Source organism: Cupressus sempervirens, chromosome 10, assembly GCF_028749045.1.
Source record: "Cupressus sempervirens isolate cs-2001-9-10 chromosome 10, ASM2874904v1, whole genome shotgun sequence".
Classification (NCBI taxonomy): domain Eukaryota; kingdom Viridiplantae; phylum Streptophyta; class Pinopsida; order Cupressales; family Cupressaceae; genus Cupressus; species Cupressus sempervirens.
Genome location: NC_143127.1, coordinates 99480398 through 99506693, shown reverse-complemented (window position 1 = coordinate 99506693; position 26296 = coordinate 99480398). Strand labels below are relative to the sequence as shown.

The 26296-nt window shown below is 32.8% G+C and overlaps 1 protein-coding gene and 1 pseudogene across 2 annotated transcripts; one reads left to right on the top strand and one right to left on the bottom strand.

Moving 5' to 3' along the window:
- Window positions 1–363: 363 nt before the first annotated feature.
- On the bottom strand, window positions 364–6127 carry LOC149532767 (chorismate mutase 1, chloroplastic-like). 2 transcript variants are annotated; one of them, XM_089807527.1, is made up of 7 exons: window positions 5656–6127; window positions 5180–5460; window positions 4291–4510; window positions 3727–3813; window positions 2322–2465; window positions 1785–1877; window positions 364–1344 (listed from the first exon to the last, which is right to left on the bottom strand). In XM_089807527.1, exons 2-7 carry the CDS (start codon window positions 5371–5373, stop codon window positions 1114–1116), a joined length of 969 nt encoding a protein of 322 aa, XP_089663653.1. In that variant the 5' UTR covers window positions 5374–5460; window positions 5656–6127; the 3' UTR covers window positions 364–1113. The 2 variants fall into 2 exon arrangements, with proteins under 2 accessions (XP_089663653.1, XP_089663652.1); XM_089807526.1 differs by having other exon boundaries at window positions 5180–5487; window positions 5656–6108.
- Window positions 5850–26296, top strand: part of LOC149532766 (uncharacterized) — a 60312-nt pseudogene continuing 39865 nt past the window's right edge.

Genomic DNA, 26296 nt, shown 5'->3' with positions numbered 1-26296 from the left:
CAGTGAATCCTCTTAAATGATCTTCTGGTAGAAAGAGATAAGAAGATATCAGGCTCCCCTCTTATTTTACCAAAAACATTGTTGTTTTATCTTCCCCAAGGATGACCTGACAATGACATCTCTTGTGGTTTTCATTAAAAGCAGGGGCACCAAGTGATTAAGACTCTCCACTTCATGGAATATTCAAAAACTAATATTTTCTGTGAAAAAAATTCCTAACCTCAGATTTACATTAAACATTGTAACAGAATGCAGTCTAGCAGCAAGTTGGATTCAAAACATGCTAAGCTCATGCACCCAACAACAACAGACTGTAATACTTTCAACAGTTCATAAAAAGTAACAAAGTCACAAGAACCAAAGTAGTTAAATACCCTGGAAACAGCTTCAATATAATAATGAGTTTGATAATCTAAAATCTACTCATTTAGACTCCATATGAGAAGAAAAACAATTATCTTACAAACTGCAAAGCCTTCGGTGCAACATTTCCTCATGAGCTGAGACGGAAGACTAAAAACATCTTTTCCACCTCATCATACTGATTCCTGACAAAGCAAGAATATCAAAAGGCAGAATTTCTAGCAGAGCAAATAAATACCTCTCAACAACCCCAACATCCAAAGGGGCCAGATATACTCATCTCTAATATAATTTAGCACCAAGCCATGACATAACATGTCAATAAGCAGAAAGGACCAGCAAAACTTGTTTTCTGACAAAAAAGATTGGAGATGGAACACCTTTCTACTACTAGGAAGTAAGGGAAGTCCCAGAACAGATAAAACCCCATTAAGTCCTCATTATGCTTCAAAGCCTTAAAAGAAGCTCCCACACTTGCTACCATGGAGGCAATCAGAACCCAGAGGACATATTTCTAAAATATGCAAGATAAACAGAATATTCCCAAACCAAGTCTGGTCCATAGAAAATTGGGGGGTCTTCTAAAATCAATTAAAGGCATAGTCAATCGACTGGAGTTCGAACACAAAAGAAACATCCCTTATTAACAGAAAGACACATTGCGTGATGACATTTTTTATGGACACGACTTATTTGTCTTGAATGTCATTTGTTGTCAATTATAACAAAGAGACTTGATACTAATAAATTTTAATCAAGCCTTCTTAGTAGGTATGCCACTTGAACCTTTTTTGTTAAAGGCATGATCCACTCGCCATAGAGATTGGCAATCAAAGAGGGTTGAATTTTGTAGGTCGAGTTGACTTTTGAAACGTCCAAACTAACCTCCTGGCCATATGCCTTCGCCTTTTCTTCAACTCTTCTCTGAACAGCTACTTCAACATTTTCGAATGTGAGCAAATTCATCAGCTGATCTTTGTCCTGCAGTGGAATCCTTTTCATGAGGAACATGGTCTACATTTTTATGAACCATTAGATGCAGTTTAAACCTTGTTTCAGATACTATAGGTTTGTGTCAGTATGAATTCTTGATGTCTCATGTCTAATTCTCCATGGTAAAGAGTCTAAAGACATTCTAGAACACGACTTGGTACTCTTAATTCAGAAGGTGCATTGCACATTATCAAAATGTGAAAGTTCAATACTGAATTCAGTATCATTGCACATTATCAAGATGTGAAAGTTCACTTTTGAATTCACCTCTTTATTTTACTCTTGCACAACAATGGCATTTTCTATCACTCTATAAATACCCTTTCCAAGGTACAACAATATTCTGGCATAGTGTTAACTTTTCTGTTTGTATATCAAGTAAGAACAGGAAACTGTGAAAAAGAGAAATGTCAAGAAGAAATATGAACCTGGGCACGAATTGCAACTTCATATACTTCTGGAGAGGCTCTGAACTTGGCTTCAGCTACGAACTTCCCATAATGGATCCTTTTAGAAAGGGCCTGTAAATAAGTGGAATACCCATTAACCTTCCAAATAATAGCTAAATAGCGAGGGAATTTGTTGCTTGTACTTATGGATATGGTTCCTTAACCAAAAGGCCTAATCAAGGTCTTCACCAAGGTATCAACTTTTCTTATAATTATTCACACACAAATCAAAGACACAGATTCATGGAAGACTTTGTAAATGTAAAGACACGGAGAATGAAAGCTTTGAGCATTACTGCGACCTACAGGGAATCAGGATGCCATAAGGCAAAGTCCCAATGAAGATAGACTTAATGCCTAAAGCCCAGCATAGTGAATGCCTAATGAAGATAGACTAAGTTTCATGGCTAATGAAAGATTTAAGCATTATGACTAAAAGGAATCGGGACATCATAAAGGAAAAGTTCCAATAAGGATAGACTAATGCCTAAAGCCCAGCATAGTTAATACACATACCTGCAAACACAAAGTATCACACACTGCAGTTGACCCATAGTTTCCGTCATCTCCCTTGGCAGCAAATCGTGGCAGTAAGCTATCAAAATAAATACTCCAAACTGATTCATTGATGTTGATAGAGTGAGCTATAGGATGCAACACCTGCAACAACAATGCACAATTGTCACTTTTATGGTTGCCTGTTGAAACTTGAGCCAAAGGGCAGTGTAAGCGCAAAGAATATTTTCACTGGTTATCATATTTGCGTAGATAATCATTATCTATGCTTTGGAATGTTTCCAATTGTTTTTACTTCAATGGTAAAATACACCCAAGTCGAGCAAGAATTTTAAGTTTTAAAGTTAACCAGGACTTACAGCCAGTAGGCTTTTCTCTCACATTTTGACTATTGTTTTTATTTTGTTTTAGTTCTTAAGGTTATTGCCACATATTCAGTAGGCATCATATTTGACTAAAATCATAATCACCTGTTACAAGTGGTTAATATAATTGCAACGGTTGTTTCAAAATTCAAATGGTTTCTCCTTGGCAGCTGAACTATGCTATCTTCTTAGTAGTGGTTGTTTAATAACTCATCTTTCTAAGTCTAAAGATTTAGGTGACAATTAATCATTGTTAAAATTTGTCTCCCAAGTTTCTCTTTGCAAGATCACCTTGTTCAGTTGATTGTTGTCCCTGGCTAAATTTGCATCATTATATAATTTTTTTCTTCCTTTGCTAGAGACTTTCTATTTGTTTGGGGCATGATATTCAACATACTATCATAAGGATAAAAAACAATATCCATTGCTAGGCATTTATTATTGAGACAATAATACTTAATCATTTAATTAACATCTAGAATTGAACTTTCCCTATGATTCAGTACATGAAACTAAACCTAGCGATTATCAAATTTTTGTTAATCCATGCAGATCTACTAGACATAGAATCAAATCAAATCTTGGAACCCTATTTAAACATAAGTTTTGAGTACTTGGGATGGATTTGGGGCTCACAATATAAGGTCTCGGTTTACATCTTCCACCTGTTTGGCATTAAATTTTTTCTTAGGTTCAATCAGATAGTTATATAGTAAATACACAATATGAATATTGGATAACATTTTCATGACACTCAGAACTTGTGTATTGAAGGTACAGATGGACTTTCTAATGTCATTTCTGCTATTTATGTAGGCTGAAGTTTAACCATGACATCTAATATTTATTTTCTCCAACAAGTTTTCAAAGCTTTTTCAGAAAACTGTATTTTCTATTTGACTTGTGTATACTCCAGGTTTCTGTAATCCACATACCCTAAATATCAATGTCTGCATACTGCAAATTCTCAAAATTGGTATAATATAGAATAGAATTATCATTGATCAGTTTGAATTTCAACTTGAATCCAACAGTAGCACCTGTGGGTATCTCAGAGGTGGAAGCAAAGGCTCTGGTAAGCCTTCAGGAAAAAATGGATGCTCATCTGGGCTTTTATACCTGCCAACCTGCATGTACAGAACAGACAGGAAAGTCAGTGATCATTGCACATAGACATTGCTTCATTTCTCAAATATCAAAAGAAAAATGTTTGTAGATATATCTTGGTACATTGCAAATCCTACTTAAATATGCTCCGAGAAACCTCATATATCAACTGTTTTATTATCAAATTAGGCCAAAAAAATGAATATAGGAATTTCAAATATCTCTTGCTTCAATCTTACTCACCACTTTTGGGCAGTGAAGTTAAAGTTTCTTAGTTTGAGTGAAGGATAAGAATTTGCTGCAATATGCATCACTTGAACCGGGCTTTTTAATTGTATGTTTGTGCTTATGTAATATAGGTAGAGAGTTCAAAATAAGGATTTCATTATATCCTCTATGATTCTGTTTATCGTCTGGATAAATCTCAAACAGCTTGACACCTCCTTATATTCCTAATTAAGTGAACCCTAGGAAAAGCATGTAAACAATCATCTTACTTTAGCATGAAGGTGTTCAGTTTCTCTGAGATTGAATTCAATGAGTGACCCGCTGAAGCCAGGTATGGGAAATGCATTGCCATCATAGGCAGGGGCATTGAAACAGTACTGTGCTCTCTCAAGAAGATTAAAGATAATACTGTCCTCTTGACGAATCAAAGATTTGCGGATGGCATCCAGCGTTAAGTTCTCACTGCGGTCCAATCGATCTTTCTGCACACTGCAACCTCAAAAGAAAACATTGAACCAAACATAATGAGAATTAAGGAAAGGACCATGGTCTGGTGGTAAGACAGAGCAATTCCTATGGCGATGACTGATTCAAGCTTTGTTAACAATGGTCCATCTTACAGAGGTGTATAAGAGGTTTCCCAAAAAGAATTACCCACAAACAAATTTGCCAAATAGAAGGCAGTCCTAAAACAAAATACATAAGCCAGAAACTCTATGAATTCTAATGATGAATAATCCTAAGCTGGACATGGCATGGTCTAGAGGCAGAGCAGAGCAATTTCCATTATGTTAACACCGTTAAAAGTCAGTGAACAGGATGACATGTTGTAGTGCTGTAATGGTTCCTAATGAAGCAGGACCCAAACCCAAACCTATGCCAATAAGAAAGCAGCCTTTGAGATGCAATTCTCTCTAGCACCCTGCCTCGCTTCAGTACTAACCAAACCAGCTGTTTTAATGTTATAGCTTGTGGCTCCTATATAGCTTCTGATTATGTGGCGCTGGTCATTTAAAAGTTATTTACCACAATGACCATATTCCCATTAATGTTTTAGTCCAGCTAATACCTGCTTTCTAAGCTTCCAATTATGTATAATTTCTAACAATTTATCCAGCAAAGAGAAAAACGGCCTTGAAGGAAAAGAAACCAACGAACCTGAATGTGGACGAGGCCGATACTCTGGTAACTTGCACATGGGTAGAATTCCTTGAAGAAGGGGTCAAGCTAGATGCCCAGACGGACCATTTCCCTTTTCCTTGAGAAACTTTCAAATCTATTTTTGATCCAAATTTGGAGGGCATCAAGGCAGGCGACGCAACCCGAGAAGGAACATACTGCTTGATATCCATCAAAAATCTCTGAGCTGTCTGTCTCTAATTGCCTCTTGCTCTTCTTCTAAGCCCACGAGTTAATCCCTCTCGTAGAAGCAAGAGCACCTATAGAATAGAAGAATTCAAATTATGCTGCAGAAGACAAAAGAGAACTGTTGATTCACGGATATTTGGTGGAACCCAAAAATCGTGACAGAATTTACACCAACTAAACAAATTGAATCCCAGCTCTAGAGAAGTGAAAAAATAAAATGAAACACAAATCTCATCTAATTCCGCCAATAGATGTGACAACCATACCTTCAATTCCCAGCCAGCATCAGTTCCACTTTGAAGCTAGAAGCCCCCCACTAAATACACAAGGCATTCATAATTATCAATCTGTACATCAAGATGTACCAATCGTTTCAAATATTGCTCCCCAATCAATCCGGGCATCAATGGAATAGGCAGACTTGATTGAGGGAAGGTTAGTTACAAGATCAGAGATACGAATGGAGTGTACGGGACGAGTACAGTATAAAAGGCAAGAGACTGGTACTTCGGTGTTGCTTAACACCCACTCCCATGGTTGGTAAGAAACATCAAAATTGCAGCTTTTCTGTTTGACGGACAGGAGAACATTGGCGGATACGTTCACGCCTCACCTAACTCCCACCAACAACTCTGGGGAAAGAGGCAACTAATTTCGTAGTGGAGGGCCAAAAACTGCTTTTGGATATGCAGAAAAATGTATTAAAAACTATGTAGGCATGGATTCCTTCTTGGGTAAACAATCCCAAATCTATGAGGGTGTTTTTTTTCAAATAATATTTATTATTATTATTTATTTATTACATAATCGTCAAATTTCTTTGCAAGTTGATGTTCTAATTTTTTCCTTTCTTCTTTGTGATGGTTAAACAAAGTTCATACATATTTATTATTTTACTTTTTTAAAGAAAAAATATTATATTATTAGGGCAATATATTCAATAGTAAATTGAGGTCAAATAATGTTCACTTTTAGTTAGAGTGACCATCTAATAATAAACAATTTTGCATAGCAATACAAAAATAAAATTAATCTATCTGAATTATTGATTTTTTTGGTTGCTCTCGTATGGAACTTAGTTGCTTAAAGCTAAGGCTTCATCTTCTCACAAATAATGATCCACTCTGTAGAAGTCGTTACTTACTACTAGATATAAATTGATCCATTGTTGGGGTTTCTAGTGTCTAGTATTGGACAACACCTTTGTTTGACCACTTTTTGACCTATACACACATAATAACTTCTACAAAGTATATTGTTATTGATGAGAAGTTGAAACCTTAACTTTAAGCACTTAAGTTGCATAAGAGAACCACAAAATAATTGGATAATTTTGACATCATTTGGTACTTCACTTGAACACGTGAAGTTAGCTATAGCCACTACTAGGTATGTCCCTCTATCTATCTCAACTTTCTTCTCATCATTCTCTTCTCGTTATTTCAATTAAGGGCTAAGTTATTAAATAAAGAAAAATCTACATCATAAAAGGAAGGAAAGTTGGTAATGGGGATCTTTGAAAGTGCATGTTCAACTTTAATGTTTATCCTTTCATTTGTCATACATAAAAAAAGAGCCAAACTACTTAACACTAACCTTGCAAGGCTAAATTTCTCATAGGATACTTTTTGTTGAGCCTTGTAAGATGTTAAAGATTCTTCTTCTTCCTCTTTTGTTTTTTATTTCACATATTCTTGTTGACCTCCTATAAAATGTAACTAGATGTTGGATTATCAAAGAACAATAATATCAAGTATAGAAAAGTTTGTTATATTATTTTAAAATCTCTCTTTTTTTATTTACAAATGAACGTGTACTTTCTATAATAGGATTGATTCATTGTTTTAGATTATGCATTATGTTAATCTTAAAATAATATTTAGAACTACTTATACCTTGGAAAACTAAGTAATACTAAAATCATGTTGTAAGCATCAAGGTGAAATAAAATAAATAATAATCTATTAGTAAGTCACCAACTTTTAATCAATAATTGTTTATAATTATAAAATAGAATAATGCATTCACCTAACTCTCAATTATTGTGCTAAATGACACAACCTAACCATAACCTAACATTTATGTGTGTGATGTTATTATCTTAAATATAAAATTTAACTAATCCAAATTACTAGAGTTTTCCTTGCACATTAACATGAGTACAATACTATTCACTAGACTAAAACACACCTCACTTCACATTTCACATTTCCAAATCTTAAGTTCACCACTTACATTGATGATAGTTTTGAAAATCGATTATTGTGTTAGAATTTGTGGAATGTATGGTAACCCTTGAGATCTAGTACAAGAAATAGAAACCATAAAATTATAAATATAGGTGATTAAAGTAATCAAAATAACATTATGGAGTTAATTTCCAAGAGAATAATGTAAAAGCTCGTGAAGCAAAATAGCAGTAGAAAACCATAATAGTACGAAGCTACAAGATGCAAAATTTATCTGAAATAAGCTAGAGAGTAAGTGTGTGTGTGTGTGTGTGTGTGTGTGTAAAGTGAGATAAGGGAGGTGGCAAATAAAGATAATAAGAAGAGGGCATCAAATTTGTCGAGTAATAATAATTATAGTTCTCATGGAAAATGTTGACACCTCACACTACTAACACTAATACTCATTTTATTAATCTAAGAAAGCTTAATTAGGAAGTGAAGAAAAACCCTAGATAAAAAAGAAAACCAATACTAACTAAAAAATATTAACTTACACTAACACCCTTTATATAGCTTAGATGAGAAATAAGATAAGTCCTCACAAATGAAGCCTAATGAGGCATCCGTGTACAAAAAATTACCCCCAAAGAGAAGAGGGAATTTTCATCCCAACATAGAAAGATGAAAGATCCAAAAAGAAAGGAAGGACTAAGTTGCCCCCAAAAGATGAAGGTCCTTGCACTCCCAACAATGCTCACAAATAAAAACAATTTATTTCTATAAAAGGTTTGGTAAACATATCAACAACCTTCTTAAAAGTAAAGCAACAACAAAGATTGATGATCTATATCCATGAATATGATTCTAAATGTAGTGTTTATGGACATTAATATGTCTAGTCCTCTAATGATGAATGAGTTAAGTTTCATAAGTTTTGACTAAAATTTGGGTTGTTAGAAAATATGACTAATGAGTATTTGAGCTTCAATGCCAAACTTGGTGAGTAAATTTTGAAGCCAAAATATTTTAGTAGAAAAATTCATACCTCCAACATAATCAACTTCGATAGAAAATTGAACAATAATGTAATGTTTCTTTCTAATCAACTAATAGCATTTGAATTAAAAGATTATTTTTTAACTTGAAGTAGACTTGCAATCCTAATAACAACCTAACTAATTTGAATCTATGTAGTCTGCCAAGTTTATACAAATGCTACTTGAAATGGTGCTATAAATGCTACTACATAGTGAATCTCAACATTGTGAATACCCTAAATATAGTTTTAATAATCTACTTGGTTTCTTTATAATATAAAGCATGGGTTTTCAACATGAATCCAGGGGCCATGTCCATAGCATATGAAATGGTGCCTCTTAAGTTGTAGATAAAAAGTACAATCAACAAAAGGTAATGAACATTAAGCCTCAAATCTAACACTAGAATGAAAGCAAGATATATAAAGTGTTTAGTTAACAATGTGAAACCTTAAGATAAAATTTGGATATCAAGTAAAATATATGATGGTGATCTTGAAACCAAACTGAGATATCTTAATCACAACCAAGTTGGTGATAAAAAAAAATGTTGAGAAGTTTTTTTATCATCGCCATGGAAAATGAGGAACTCCTCATGAAAATAGATCACGAGTTCATAGAGAACCAAAAGTGTTGATTCGTCTTGTTGCAAAATATAGACATTTAAATATGAATGACAATTAGACAACACAAGTGTGAGAATGAAGGAATCTATCTTAGTGTACCAATCTTGAGGGACATATTTTTGACCATGGATATAATTATAGAATCTACGAACCAAAGAAATTGATTAGATATTACCCTATGGTTTCTCTATATGTATCTCCTCTTCAAGGATTTTATTAAGAGGATTACTCTTCACATCCATTTGGTGATATAACTTATATTGATGTGTTCCAGAAAAAGAACATGAGAATTAGATGAAGCTCATTTTGTCTGCAAGTCCAAAGATCTTAATTAATTAACTCTAAAAACTTGAGAAAACAATTAACAACTCACTATACCTTATACTGATATACTACCACATCTATTATGAATCTTATTTTATAGATCTACTTGCATTGAGAAAATGATATTCTCTTAGGGAAGGGGAAAAGATTTGAAACGTGTTTCTATATCAAAGAACTATATATTCCTTTTGGCTAGTTATATATGAATCAATAATATCAAAAACCTCTTAAAATCTTATGGATTGGAGGTGGTAGTAATGAATATATTTGTGGGCCATTAAAATTGTTCATAAGTCCATCTATTATCTAATGAATGCTCAATCTAATAGCTTCCATCTTGTAGTGATTGTTGAACAAGCAATGGAACCAAAGTTAAAGAATCCAAAGAGTAATTATCAACCTTTGAATTATGGCTAGGAGAGGAATTAAGTGGATCCTCACCATCACTCTCATGTGGAAGAAAAGACTTTTCATTATTGGGAATGTACATAAGTCCATTTGGTTCCTTCGAAGATCCATGTCATACATTAAAAAAGACTTTAATTTTGAAGGGGGACGTGGAGAAGTGACTAATGTGGAACTCGAAGATCCCTCCTCAAAATAAGGTCACTTTTCTTTTTAATTGAATTTTTATCTGTAGTAGAGTGAAGAAACCGATAACCCTTAACACTATCTAAATAACCTACAAACATGCAAGGCCAACTCTATGGATCTATGAAGGTCTTATATTTCTTTGTAAACATGTAAGTCCCTTGAAAGAGATCCAAACATTCTAAAGTTCTTAACTAATGGTTTCCAATTAATCCATGACTCAAAAAGATGAATCCTTCAAGGATATATAAAGAACTTTCTTTTTTTATAACAAGTACAATAAACGATCTTCGCCTAATAATATAGTTCAAGAAATCTATTATACACTATGCAAGAGGACTATATAGAAATTGATGCTATAAATCAATTTCCTCCATATTGTAAAATCACTCAAAATGTTAGTTGATATATTCATAACCATTGTGAATACACAAAATCTTATTGGATTTCCTTGACTATAAATTTGTTTAAAATAGTCTTCCAAACACTCAAATATCACATACATTTATATATGAGAAAATGCACCCAAGTACTATGAAAAGTCATCAATGAGTTTGAAAATATGAATCGACTCTTGTATTTGTTAAGCTCTCCATGCTTAGCTTTTTTTGAAATTATCTTCATGATGCTTACCAAGAGTGTAACCTTGGAAAACACCCATTGAAAAGTGAATGCAAGGAAACCTTATGACCGTGCTATGCTGGAGGAGCTAGTGCAAATAGTGGTGGTCAATATGGCTAAAACTCACATGTAATATCTCACTCGCCTCATCAAAGTGAGTGAACAAAATAATCAAAGGATGTTGAAGAACACACACACACACACACACACACACACACATTTAATCAAGGGCTAACCCAATTTTGTTGAACCTTTGTGAGTGATTTGGTAGAGCGAAATGATATTAGTTGATACAAGGGCATACAAAGAATATCCTAAAAGTTGACATCACCCAAATGAATCTACCCTTCTCTTAGACACCTCAATACTAATGTCATCATCCATCAGAATACTAGGCATAAAATCAGGGTACAAATATGTGAAATTGTCTCAAGATGAAATCACGAGGTACAAAATATTTGAATCAAGAGTCCAACTACAATATTATTGCCCTTTTAGTTCGTCTTTCTATTAGAATTTACATTGTTAAACCCCTTATGTAAACTCTTCTTAATTGACATCATTGTTTTTTATAATTAGACATTTTTATTCATAATGAACAATTCTTTTACTATATGCAAATGTGAAACCTTTTGAGAAGAGACCTCCCATCGTCTACTTTTTAAGACAACTATCCTTTTTCCCCTTCCTATTTTTATTTCTTGTCTTTATCAAATATTTCATTCTATTATTTTATGCATTCCTTGATCACTAGTGCATGTGACTTCCAAGATTTAAGAGTGCTCATTCTAGATGAGCCTATCGTGTTCTATAGTGAGAGAGATGCCAAATGGATCCACATGTGAAATGTTAACTTGAATTTCAAAAACACTCTTTGCAACATTAAAGATAGATACAAAAATTAAACTTAGGTTGAAATCTCAAGATTAACTATACATCTTTATTTTCAGTCCCACAATAATTTATCTCTTTAAACTTATTAAAGAAGTTCTAGAGGGTGTTAAAAGTTTATGGGATCCAACTAATGATATATAGGACAAACCTAAGACCTAAGCAAAACAAATTGTAGTGATCTAGAAAATGATTGTGGCAATACAAAAGATGAGCATTAGGCTTGGAACAATATTGGTCTAATGATGGTACATTTGGTTTTGATTCCATGGATGTGGTCAAATCCAAGCAAGAACCCACCAAACACGTAATGGGGGGCAAAATAAAATGGAAAAGAAACTGGTTGGGAAAGCAACGTTGAATATCACCAACTCGTTTTGATTCCACGTGCTTCATCGGATTTCCACAACATTTCAGCTCTGAAAGCGATGGGAACTGATTCCGTAGCTCAAAATATGGTTACGTATTATTTTATTTGTCGGTAAATGGGTTAGGTGGACGATAAAATTTTTGAAAATGTTTTTCTAATTTATTTATTGATTATTCAAATGAATAGATTAATATTTTCAATTTTTTTACTATTCTTCACATCAGTGGTATCCGTTTGTATTATTCATGAATATATCGCTGTTTATTTGTTTATTTATTATTAATATGAATAGATTTTTTTAATTTTATTTTTTCTTGGCTTGGCTTGGGGTGTGTCTGTTTATTTATTTATTATTAATATGAATAGATTTTTTATTTTATTTTATTTTATTTGCTTGGCGTGGTGTGTTTGATATTTGCACCCAATTTAATGGCTATTGGTTGCTTTTTTATTTTTTAATAGTCTAGAATTTTTTATTTTTTTTCTATTAGATATAAGAGTTTCAAAAAATACAAAGCAACCAAAGTACCACCACAAAAATCAACAAGGAGGCCAAGCCTCACTAAGGAAGAACATACTCAGCTGTACAACCAAACAAAAAGAGGAGAAGGACTAACTAACTAAGAACATCATAGTAATTGACCACCCAAGCAGTCCAACCTAAGGGACCCTCCATCCAAAAGACGCTTTTACGTTCTTGAATCTGTGTCAACCTAAATAAATCTTCTTTTCTAGCATTCACTTTCTTACTGATTTCTTTATTCAGCCTAATGCAAGCTTGCTCAAAAGCTTGCAGATCATCCAAGGTTCCACGCTATTGGTATCCATGCTTCAACTCATAGTAGAAAAAAGTAGCATGCCCATCATGAAGGAACCTTCTTATCTTGTCCCGCTCGATCAGCATAGTAGCCTGTACCTGCAAGGAAATTTTAAAATAAGCGAGTTTTCAAAAAAATTCAGTAAGATCCCTTGGCTTACCTTGGTACCTTTCCTCGTTCCTGCACTTCCAGATTTGCCAAAGAATGTTAGATGACAATATATTCCAAAATAAATTGGTATCTTTAGGAAAACCATTAATATGACCAGTGATAATATCAAGAATATTAACATCAATAGGATAAACAATGCCAAACATTCTCCATATTTCTTTAGCAAAAGTACAATCTAAAAGAATATGTCTACCAATTTCAGGAACTCTACATAAATTACAAAAATCAGAATTAGATAAATCTCTCTTAATAGGTAGCTTATCCAACATGACTAACCATTTGAAGCATCTAATTTTAGGCTCAACAGAATTCTTCCACAAGATATCAAAGTATTTTTTCCAAACATCAGCATCATAAGAAGAGTACCAAATAGCATTGACATGATCAATAATATAAGTATTACAATCAAGGATTTTGTATATATTCTTGGCCTTAAGAAGATTCGTGACAACTCCACTAGGCCATTTACAATTAAGGTGCCTTTGAGAATCAACATCGCATATAGTGGGAAGACCATTAACAGCTTGCAAAATCATGTTATAAGTTCTTTTATGGGAATCAGGGATATCATATTTATTTTTAAGCTCATCCCAAGGAGTGATTTGATTCTGCTCAAAGAGATCTATGAATTGTTCAATACCTTTCTTAGCCCACAGTATGGCAGAACACCCTTGGGTAAGGGCCAAAGGTTTACCATTTAGGTGAAGATTCCACCAAATGGATCTTTCACCATGGATTTGATCATTACAATGAAAATCCTTGTTAGTGATGAATTTCCTAACATGGTCCCAAGCCTTCCAAATAGATCTAAAAACTGCGGAACCTTGGACCATGATAGGAAAGTTACCAATAATGAGGTCAGAAAAGGGGAGATTAGTCCAAGATTTGGCTTTCTTAGGCACACCCCTCTCAATGTTATTTCTAACCAACACTTTCCAAAGACAGTCACCCTCCATGGATTGAAAAATCCATTTGGCAGACAAGGCAATACCCTGAATTCTTAAGTCCTTCAGCCCAAGTCCCCCAAGGGCCTTGTCAGTGTGGCACCAAGCCCACTTAACAGAATGAATTTTATTATTACCCTTGCCATCAGACCAAAGAAATTGTCTGATGGGCTTTTGAATTTTAGCAATCTGATAATTGTTAAAAAACCAAGTAGAGGAATAGTAAATGGTGTAGGAGGACAACATCTTTTGACAAACTTGAATTCTGCCTGCTAGAGATAATGCCCTATTATGCCATTTGTTAAGCTTCTTATCAATCTTCTCTTTAACCCATGACCACATGTCCTCGAGGGTAGGTTCCACTGAGAAAGGGATACCAAGATATGTAGTGATCTTATTGGGGCCTCCCCATAGAAAATTGTATTGAGAAAACCAATCCAGGGGCTACACATCCCACACCAAACAAACTGATTTGGCTTGAGATATTTTAGCCCCAGATATAGAACAAAAGAAACTGAGTTTATATTGCAAAGCCTTAAAATTACTTTCTGAAAGCTCAAAGAACAAAGCGGTATCATTCGCAAACTGGCAATTGATGAGCTCTTCATCATTAGGCAAATAGATACCTCTAACATCAGGAGATAAAGAATTATCTCTGAGAATATAGAAAAGAGCCTCCGAAGCAATCACAAAAAGAGATGGTGCCAGAGGGCACCCTTGTCTAATGGATCTCCCTAGAGAAAAAGGAGCAGAGTATTTTTAAAACTTTCTATGATTTTAATTTAGAAACATGCATGATTAATTTTATTTTTTTAATATGTTACTAATTTATAAGAAAAATATTATTTTAATGAGTTTTTAAAAAATGAAGTCTATAAGTTTAGCAATTTATTTTTTGTAATTTTTATTATTTTTTACTTATTTTCCAATTTTGCATTGTTTGCCTCTATATCAACAAAGATAAGGATAAATATTTGAATGAAGTAAATATATATGGTAGAAATCTTGATCTTTGATATTATTATCATCATCATAATTTCAAATGAATATAATAAACTTATAAATTAGATTCTTAGAAATCTAGATGTTGATGTTTTATTTTGAGTGTTTTTTTAAAATCACATATTCTATTCAAAAAATAGTAATTAGATAATTTACAATACTTTATTAAGATTATTATTATTTATTTAATATATATTACAAAAGCATATTGATAAAAAAAAAAATTTAAATTTAAAATAATTTATTAAATTATTCATTAATTTAAAAAATTGACAATCAATATTTTTGTTCAAGTCACTAAAATGACCAAACTATATAAAAAAGTCATATGATAAGCAAGGGTGACAGTCAAATCACTAGCCATTTTTTATCAATGATACACATTATATGACATAATTATCTCTATCCCCAAAGCATATAGGACTGTCAAATTAGATTTTTTTTTTAAAAAAAAATTATTATAATTATTTATTGAGGGAAGTTGATTTTTTTTTTTTCTATTTTTTCCGAATGTTTCTTTATTTCTTTGTAGTTGTATTTTTGTTTAGAATTTTTTTAAGACTTCTAATAGATAGTAATGAAATATATTTTTTGTAAACATATTCATAAAGCATTTGAATCAATAAATATCAATTGATAAGTAGGAGATATTTTTCACAACAAGTCAAATTGTGATATTTTGCAAAAAGAGGGGTAAAAATTTATCAAGACAGAAAGGAATACAACAAGGAGAGCTCAACAAGGAGCTCGATCCTGAGCAACAAGATCATCAAATTCTTGCACCATCTCAAAGGACAGTTGCCCCCTATCCCTAACATTCCAACCCGGATCATGACTAGAAGCCCATTTGGCTAAACAATCAGCAGGTCTATTCCATTCTCGCGGAATATACTTGAACCTAATGAACTGAAAAGAGGAAGAGAAGAAAATAATCTGCTTAACAACAGTGGCCAACTGCCAACTAACATCTTCAAGCTCTTGCGAAGAAAGCATGTTCACCACCACCTGGGAATCAGACTCACAAATAATCTTACTCCATCCCCACAAGCAACACTGTTCCACATCATATAAAATAGCCTGAGCTTCCATGAGATTGTTAGTATAATCACCCTTATGAATTGAGAAGAAAAATTTAACATTCCCAGAACTACAACAAGCCACTCCGCCAATACCAGCCGGACCAGGATTCTCACGAGAAGAACCATCAGTGTTAATTTTCAGAACTCCACAGGGAGGAGGAGTCCAGTGCCCATCTCGGTTAACCCGACCCTTCCTTTGATGGTGAAGCTGCCTGGACATAGAAGGAAACCTATGAGCCGCAACCCCATCCTACAGATGAAAATTGAGGCGATTACAGATAGCAAGATCAACCAGATCCATACCCCCATCAAGCTCACACTTCACAAGAATAGTTTCTTGGAGAGAATGTGATATTTTCCACCAAAGATGCAAAACACCAAGCCGAACATCTTGGAATATGCAACGATTCCTCTCCAACCAGATATGCCAAAGCATGAAAGATGGGCCAGCAATCCAAGCAGCATGGAGAGAAGAAGACTTGGAGGGAGCACTACCCAAGCGAGCCCAGAACTCAGGCAAAGAGGAAGCATGCCGACAAGAGCAACGTCAAACTCATCAATCTATATTTCATGAATAGAAATTCACATGAATCCATCTCTTATGAGAATAAATGGAACACTTAGCACTTGTTGGATATAGATGATGGTCACAGAGGTGAAGCACTGAGACTTCCTGAGAAATCAAGCTGGAGTAGTAGTGGGATAGGTGACCTACCAGTGCTTCACCTTTGTGAGCATCACCTAGATCCAATGAGTGCTAAGTGTTCCATTTATTCTCATGAGAGATGGATTCATGTGAATCACTAATAATGAAATATGGGTTAATAAGTTTGACTCAAAAACTACATAGTTAAATCCAAATAGCAATATCACAATTTGACTTGCTATAGAAAATATCTCCTACTTATCAATTGATGAGCTTAAGGGAATTTCTAATGAATGGTTCATAAGGCACAACACTTGGTGAAGGTTTTACAAATGAGGTTGCAAGCGGAGTGGGTTTAACCATGGAGGAAAATCTATAGTTAAGTGCACTCAAGTTGGAGTAGTATTATGATGGATGACCTCCTAGGAATCTCGGTGCTTCACCTTTCTAAGCATCACCTAGATCCAATGAATCCTAAGTGTTCCATTTATTCTCATGAGAGATGGATAGATCCAATGAGTGATAACTATTCCATTTATTCTCATGAGAGATGAATTTGTGTCAATCTCTACTCATGAAATATGGGTCAATGAGTTTGACTCAAAAACTACATAGTTAAATCCTGATAGAAATATCACAATATATCACCTCATTAATTTTTTACTTACATGAATTTAAGTTTATTTGAAAATTATTAAAAATAGCAATTCTCATATATTTTAAAGGACGGAGTTGGGTGATAATCCTTCAATTTTTCCTTTAAAACCTCATAAAGTTTTACAATCCTCATTCAAATTTGACGTTTCCTCCCTTGTTGGAACCTTCTAGAGAAACTAATCAACCTAAAACATAAATCAAGTAGAAAAAACAACAAAAAAAGAAATATTTTCCGGATTCTAAAAGATGATAGAGAAGATTAGAGAGAAAATACTAAATTGGAGAAATGCCATGAATATTATGATTACCTGAGACATAAAATAGAACAAATTAGAAGTAATACATCATATCCATAAGCATCCATGAGATCAAATTTAATTAAAATTCTGAACATTTTACAAAACATCCACTACCTATATTATCTAATTATTTGTGATAACAAGGCAAAAACTTATTTTATCTTCCTAAATATCAATTGGCAATGGAGGGTCTTCCACTTCTAACTCTTCTTCCTCCATTCATATTGGAGTTCCAAGAATTCCATATTTACCTCATACTCATTTTACCATGCTCCTATCCTTTCTTTTGCAACATATGCTTCCAACCAATTGACATTTAATCAATAGACGACCCTTCAATTTATTAAAAGTTATGCTAAGTTACTTATTCCTCCTAAATTTAGATATTACCAATAATTGAGATTATGATATTAGTTAAGAGTTAGTTGTCAGGGAAGAGTCAATACCTAAATTAGCTAACTCATCTGCACATTTATTTTCCTCCCTATATATGTGATTAAAAATGATACTCTTAAAATACTTACATAGTTCTATAGCTAGAGAATTTTTGTATCTATTCTCCAGTTTGGTAGAGAACCTATTTGCATGGCATTAATAGTAATATCCAAGTCTCCTTCTACTTCCAAATTTCCAATCTTGAAAGATTTACATAATTAAAGGCCTTCCACCAAAGCTAAGACCTTTGCGCAATTATTTGTAGCTTTACCAATAAACTTTGATAAATTAGCAACTTCTATTCCCTGATCATTGTGAATGCTACAACCTATCCCTATTGAACCTGGTTTCCCTCTTGAGGTTCCATCAAAATTTAGCTTGAACCACCCATCCTTTGGAGCTTGCCAAACATAGTCCCTTCTACTTAGTTTACTTTGGTTATCCCCTGATCTCAAGAAAGGGGGAATTTTTAGACCAATCCATTTGCCTCTCATCTTTTCATCCTTTTAGTGTTCTTGATGTTTGAGTTAAACAATCGATTATTAATCAATTCAATAATGACTGCTTCTATCTTCTTCTTGAGATGTTCTACTAACATGAATTTATCCTGAAATTTTGTTCTATTTCTCTCCTTCCATAGTTCCCACAAAACTATGGAAGGAGACAAGATCTATAGGCAATGATAGATGCTGTCAGATCTAAGAAGAGGCTAGGTGATTAACATTTCCTTAATAGATTTAGGAAAAGCCAACTGAAAACCTAAGCGAGAACATAACCATTGCCAGCAAGAAGAAGAGTAGCGACAGTGAAGGAAAATGTGATCTATAGATTCTTCCTCCTTTTCACATAGAGGACATCTACTAGCACCATAAATACAAAATTTATTCAATCTTTCTATAATAAGAGCCTTCTAATGCAAGACAATCCAAGTGAAAAAACCAACTTTGGGGAGGTAGAGTTTGTCCAAACATAGATGTAGAGGAAAAGAAGACTTGGGAAAATTCTGCAAGGATTCAAGGTATTGATACCCTTCCTTTGAGCTATACTCCCTATCGTGCTCCCATCCTAGATAAGAACACCATTTCCTCCTTTGAAATAGAATTTTTTATTACATTTATTTAAATTTTTTCATCATTATAATTTTAAACTATATTATTTTAATTTTTAAACTTAATTTTCCACTTAAAAAAGTTTTACAAAATAGTTAGACTTATAACAAAATTAAAATTAAAATTGCAAACCATATAATTTTAATTTCTATCAATATTATATGCTAAAATGTTAATTATTAAGACAGTTGGTTTTTTGTTTGTGTTTTTAATCGTTTACATAATTTGATACTACTTTTGAAATATTTATATTTCTATTTTTGTTATGTTGAAGATCATGTATCATGTTAGCATAAATGTTTTATTTACTTGTATAAAACAAATTCACAAAGTTTATTTTGAAATATTTATTTTTAGTTTTCTTATTATTTTATGTTAGCATAAATGTTACATTTATTGACACATATACATTGAAGGATGTCTATTAGTAAAGATAAAGATATGAGTTTGAGAAGTGATATTAGTTTTACCTTATCTTTATGTTAGCATAATAAGTCAAAGATCGACAATGTAAATGTTACATTTATTCATAGAGAAGTATGTCTAAAACTAAATAGTAGATAATGTGTAGCTATAAAATTATGGACTAGTGTGATTGAAACCATTGAGAACATTGAGTAGGTTTTAATGGGTAAAATATTAGTTGTAAATTGTAAAAAATATTAAGTTATATTACTCGTGTAAATTATTAACTTTAATTTTAGAACTTTTGGAAAAAGGTAGTCTTAAAGTCCATTTTAAGTAGTTTTTTTTAATTGTTTACTAATTACATTATATAATTTAAATTTTAGTTTAATTTAAGATCTAATTACTTTTAAGTAGAAAATTAAATTTAAAATTTAAATAAATTAGTTTAAAAACCAAATAAATGTACTTTAAAAAAATCTATATTATAATTTTAAATTTTGAAAAAGAATTTTTATAAATTTTCGTATAAACTTAAATTGGCACAAGTTTACATTATATAAACCAAAATACAAGCATTTATATAAACTTAAATACAAGCATCTCTAAACTTAGTCCATTGGTTTCAAAAATCTAACTCCCCTGATCCATTATATTTTTAATAGTTCCAATGTTTTATCGCTATATTCAAACAATATTATTTCATTAATTAAAAACTAAAAATGATTTTAAATAAAATCTTATTGTTTAGTAAAGTTAGTTGTTGATCTGCATTATTTTATTCAACTAAAACAAATAACCTTTTGTACGTCAAATCATCCATCTTATATTTTTTTTTTAGGTTAAAAGTTAGGACACATATATGAACCTTACCATTATGTCATGCATAGCGCAACATGTATAAAAGCTCAAGAAAATATGTTGCACATCATGTTATCTTCATAATATCTATTGATAATGTTTTTGTAATATGGTTGTTTTTAGTTATATTTATCTAATGTTGTGATAGGGTTTGAGTGTGTGAGCTTTAAGTCAAACTCTAAGATCCATGTTTCATGAGTAGTGGATCTCAAGAACCCACCTCTTATGAGAATGAATGAAACACTTAACACTCATTGCATCTAGGTGATGCTCATAGAGGTGGGACATTGACCTTTTTGGTAGGTCACCATGTTAGTATTGCTCCAACAGAAGTCCACTTAATCATGGAGTTCCCTCCTAGCTTAAACCCACTTAACTTCCTACTCCATTTGCAAAACCTTCAACAAGTGTTGTGCCTTACAAACCATTCATTATAGAACTCATTTTTCTCATCAATTGATAAGTAGGAGATATTTTGACTAGTCAAAATGTGATATTGCTATCAAGATTCAAGTGTGTAATTTTTGAGTAAAAATGCATTGACCTATGTTGCATGAGTAGTAGTTAGTTTTTGTTTATTGATAATATGGTTTTCAATTAAATATATTTGATGTTATTTTTGTTGATCAACACTATTGTCATCTTCAACTATATCTATCTAATGTGGGTGTCTGCCTTTGTAATTTTTTTGTTTCTAATAAAAAATTAATAAATTAGTGTCTGGTTATTTAATGAGTTATTTTACTTAATTTAAATATTACCTTTCAATTATAAATCTAGATGTGTAAACTACACTAAATCCAATTTATTTATGTTTCTTCTTGAGACAAATCTCATGTAGCAATCACTGCTTGTCATCATAGTATTGTAATAAATATAAATATTATAATAAAACTATTTTTTATGAATTTTATAAATAAATAAAGTAAATGGCGCTTGTGTGAACTATCTGGTTTCTCTTAGCTAGGGTTTTTTCAAGTGTATTTCCCCTTAAAAATGAGGATATCTAAGCTAGAAATTATGTTTCTAACAATGGTCTATCTATATCTAGTGATGGATCTACAAATTGTGAGTGGAATTCCCTTGTTGTTTTGAGTGAGTAGAGATCCTTAAATATTCTTTCTTGGGGGTGACTTGTCTATTGGAGATCATCCCCAATAATATGACCATGTTATTAAGGCCTCTACTTCCTTGTCTTCTCTAGAAAAACCCCTCAAATGTTGGTGGTTCTACATTGTCTAGGCATGATTTTTGTCAATGTCTCCCAAAAAATGTTTATTACGGGCTCTTAAAACCAAACTAAAATGTGTAGATACCACTACCTCATTTCCTATGCTTGTTCACCCATGATTATTTTTGGGCTCTTTCCTTTCAGGATAGTGAACTTCACAGAAGAAATTTTCTACTATGTTGCTTTCACAACTTTTAGTCAAGTTTGACAGGCCTTAATAAATAGATTTCAAAAAATTGGTATCCTTTAGTTGAGAGTGAGCTTACATTGGTATTCTTTTGTGATCACCTTGTTGTCACTCCAATTCTTGCATTCAATGGTTGTAATCATCTTTATTATGATACATTGAATCAATTTCATGAAAAAAAGAGATAGACATCCATGAAATGGATCAAACTAGAACTAGTAAGCCTCAAAACCAGGTTTTATCAAGCCTTCCTTTAGCTAGTAAGTCTATATTAATTAAATTATAGGGTAAATGTAATGTACATAACTTGTAAGGGAGTAAAGATTGCTTTGAAATCACCCTTGAATCATCTAAGATTAGTATATAATCAAATTATACAAGAATATGCATCAAATTATACAAGTAAATGCAAAAAATTGTACTTTTATTAATTGCTCTTATACTAGTCAGTATAATCTCAATACTATGACTGTACAAATGATCTTTTAGATTTTATAGGCTCCCCCACCCCCACCCATTTGTTTCAACTATTGGGAATGGTTTGATTAAATTATTATTTTTAAAACACCTAAAAATTGCTTTCCTAACCAAACTTAACTATTCATTGTAAATTATAATTTTTTACTTGATAACAATAACAAATGACTTTAAATGGATTAAAACCCAAAACCCTTAATTCAAAATGGATTCAAATGGCTTATTGGGCCATCCTAATTTCTTTCTAGACTCTTCCCAATCTTACATTAACCATATCCTTTATATTAGTCCTAGGGTCCTTATCAGGACCCTTAATCATTTTATTACAGTTTACATCATGGAAGACCATAGTAGGCCATAAAACATCATAACTGGTCTGATTTGACCTTGGTGACTTCTCTCTAACCTATATATCCTTTGTTAGAACATATAGTCCACCAATATAACTGAGAGGGGGGGTGGGGGGGTGGTGGGTGAATCAATTATCCAAATAATGTCACAAATATCAATCTTAATAAACTTTAACCATATGAGAAATATAATCAGAAACCACAACAAGATGCTCATGTACAATTAACACCAGATATGTTAACTAGGGAAACCCTTGATCAAAGGGAAATCCTAAGTGGGGATGGTACCCACAAGATGATGTACTAATATAAATATTTCTTGTTAGAGGATGGGCCCTCTTAGGAGTCTATAACAACATTCATACATATTAGTCCCTATTAGGAGACTTTGAATCCCTGTTAGGAGATTCCAACCTTGTTAGGAGTTGTAGAAGATAGTTGGACTCACTACCCAGACAACTTCGAGGTTAAGACTAATGAACCCATTTCCCAAATGATCTCTGTATTATTCCTTGAAAAATAATAGAATAAATTGTACTGCTTCTTCCTCTTTCTTTGTCCTATCAACTAGACTTCTACTCCTTCAGATCTTATAACCATATCACAAATCTCACATCTAATAATCTTTTGGATTGCTTAACCACATTCACTAAACACTCTTATCCTTTTCGCACTTGATACTTCTCTAACACATTTGATACATCTTACAAACAACGAAAAAATCTTTCCTTTATATCATATCTTCATAATAATTCCTTGAGTTGGCCTTGAGGCTTTCCCAATTAATTATAATAAGATAATTAACTAATTCTCATTTACAATAGCACTGTCAGCTCACAGTCTATACAAATTCTCACACATACGATACTAGGGCTTGTGCATTTTTTGATGTCATTATCGGACTATCATATGTCATTGGATGATTGTACATCAACAGATTATATTTCTGTTAGAAGATATAATGTAAACATCAATAACTGCTTCTGAGGCACCCTGTCTTTCTACTACTCTTTGTAAATTAGGTACAACTTCCATACATTTTTGAATTACTTATTGCACATTGAACCACATCATTAGGACACAGTGTAGTACATGTCCATGTTCACTTATCATCAGAAAAGAAAAACCTTGTTTGTGCCACTAAGATCTCTGTCTGCTAGTTTTCCAGTCTTTATAGACTTACTGCAATGTTGACATCAATGACCAACATAGTCATGAATGCAACATGTCAATACTCTCCAATTCTTAGGATACTCCACAAAGGAATACCATAAACATTCATGCTAACAATCCTCATGGTTCCACTTGTCCTTGTAGATTCTCCTGCACCACTATTAGGAGTGATTTGTAAACTGTTAGGAGTACAATAAAGATTTGTTAGGATCTATCTCACTAGAAGACTTAAAACTTTTGAGAGTCCACCCTATTAAACAATTAAAATAAAAATACATGTAAATGTCCACCCAATAAAGGGAAGATCTAATCTATTCTATCCACTCTAATACTATTTACTTCTCGATATTTTCTTCAAACCTTGATTGTAACCTCTATAATCACAAAGTTCTTCTACGACACTCAACTCATTGCATACATTCCTTCACTAGGAATAGTATATACAAATGCACAATCCTTATGCCACTTAATCTTCACCATTCATTCAAATTTTGAACATTTCATGCACATATCACGTGCATTTCATGTATCCTGATGTACCAAATATGTTGTTAATCACTACCTTGATCAATATTAGAGTTTTCACCTAATTTTCCCAAGAATAATCAAAATATGTTTTACCTTTACAATTTCTTCAGAATCTTCTCTATACACTACCTTTGATCATACAATTACCACATAGTCACATCTTCAACTAATTAAGATATGTCATCATACCTTCTAATCTCACCATATTGATCAAAATGATCATTTATCAATGATCTGTCATTGGAAGCTCAAGAACATGAGGTATATATCCTGCAACACCTTCTGACACTAAAAAACTTTCTCTCCTATCATCATTGTGCATTGTGACATCACACAGTCTTTATAAATCACATAGAAGTTTAATCTATGACTAGTCCACTTGATTCACACCACATCATGATTTCCACCAAAATATCTACTTGTACTTGTAGAGATCATTCATTTGTCTTAATTATTGATCCACCCTTATGCAGTGGTTGTGTTTCCATCAATGACAACCAAATACTCCACCACTTTTCAGTGCACCTCACAATCTATTAAAATACCAATAAGCTCCTCCAACTCTCATGTCAATGACAATAATCTTCACCTTTGGCATTCATGGAAAACTCTATGTGAAAGTGATTATGATTAGAGAAAAAATATTACCTCTTGTACTCCTTCAACTATTCTCCCCTTTATTATACCTTCTCAAGTTTTACTCCCCCTTTTTAATTTCACTTCATTTTTATAGTAACCTATTCCCCCCCTTTTGTCAATAATGGAAAAGGTTAGAAAAACTTAACTATGTGCAAATGTATACTCACAACATGTCAAATACTTCTTTGAAGTTTGTCATGGCTAACTCCAATGATTTCTTGCATAACCTCTTCAAGTGTTTCATAGTATGGAGGTATTTTTCTAACACTTCCATTGAATCTAGTGAGCTCATGTTAGGTAACCCAATTATACCTTCAACATGATTCATATTTTGTTGCATCAAATCCATTATAGGTGCTAGGTATGATTGTCACTCCAATAGAGTAGTTACCCTATTTTCTTATTCTATCTAGATTTTCTTTACCTTGTGTGTAATTAACTTTACTTTTACATGATATTCTATTGTACAACTTGAGATTGGGTCAAACATTTTAATTAAATTATCAAGTTCCTTGTGTGCTTCATTACATTTCTTCTCCAAATCATTACTAATATCTGATAATTTTGATACTATGGTCAATAGTTGTCCAAGATCCTTGAGTGTGAACTTCATCAACCTATTTTTATAAATTCTCCCTATCTTTGTCAATTATTCCCATCAAATTTGCATTTCTCTTCTTCTCATAAATTTTCTTGCCAACTTCACTGTAACAGTCTCTATCTCAGGTACTTGTCTTGGAATGGTCTTGTTCAGGGTATACATCTAATCAATCATACTTGTATTAGGATCATATTCAACATCTAATACTAGGCCTATTAGAATGTCTCTAGTTTCTTTTATTACTCTAGAGCTTTCTTTATCTTCACTCTCATTCAGTCCCTTTCACCTTCACAATCTTTAATGTGTCTTCTTCTCCTTCTTCCTCTTCCTAATCTAGAATGACCTCAATGGTAGGTTTTCTCCTCTTCCTTTCACTTGTATAGCTTAAAATTAGCTTTCTTTTAACTAAGACTAATTCTTCAACTATGATATCGCCTTTCTCTTTCTATTTTATCATTAGTTGACTATGTTGTACCTTTAGTGTGTGACCAACCTCTTCATAGGGAATGTATTTAGTTATCAATAAATCTCCTCTAGTTTGATCAACATCCTATTTCTCTATGTCATAAACATGTTTAGGAATGTCAAATATAACTTGACCAATAATCTCTGATAGAATATAGATTTGAACAAGAAGTGGTTTACCTATACTATTTAACTCATG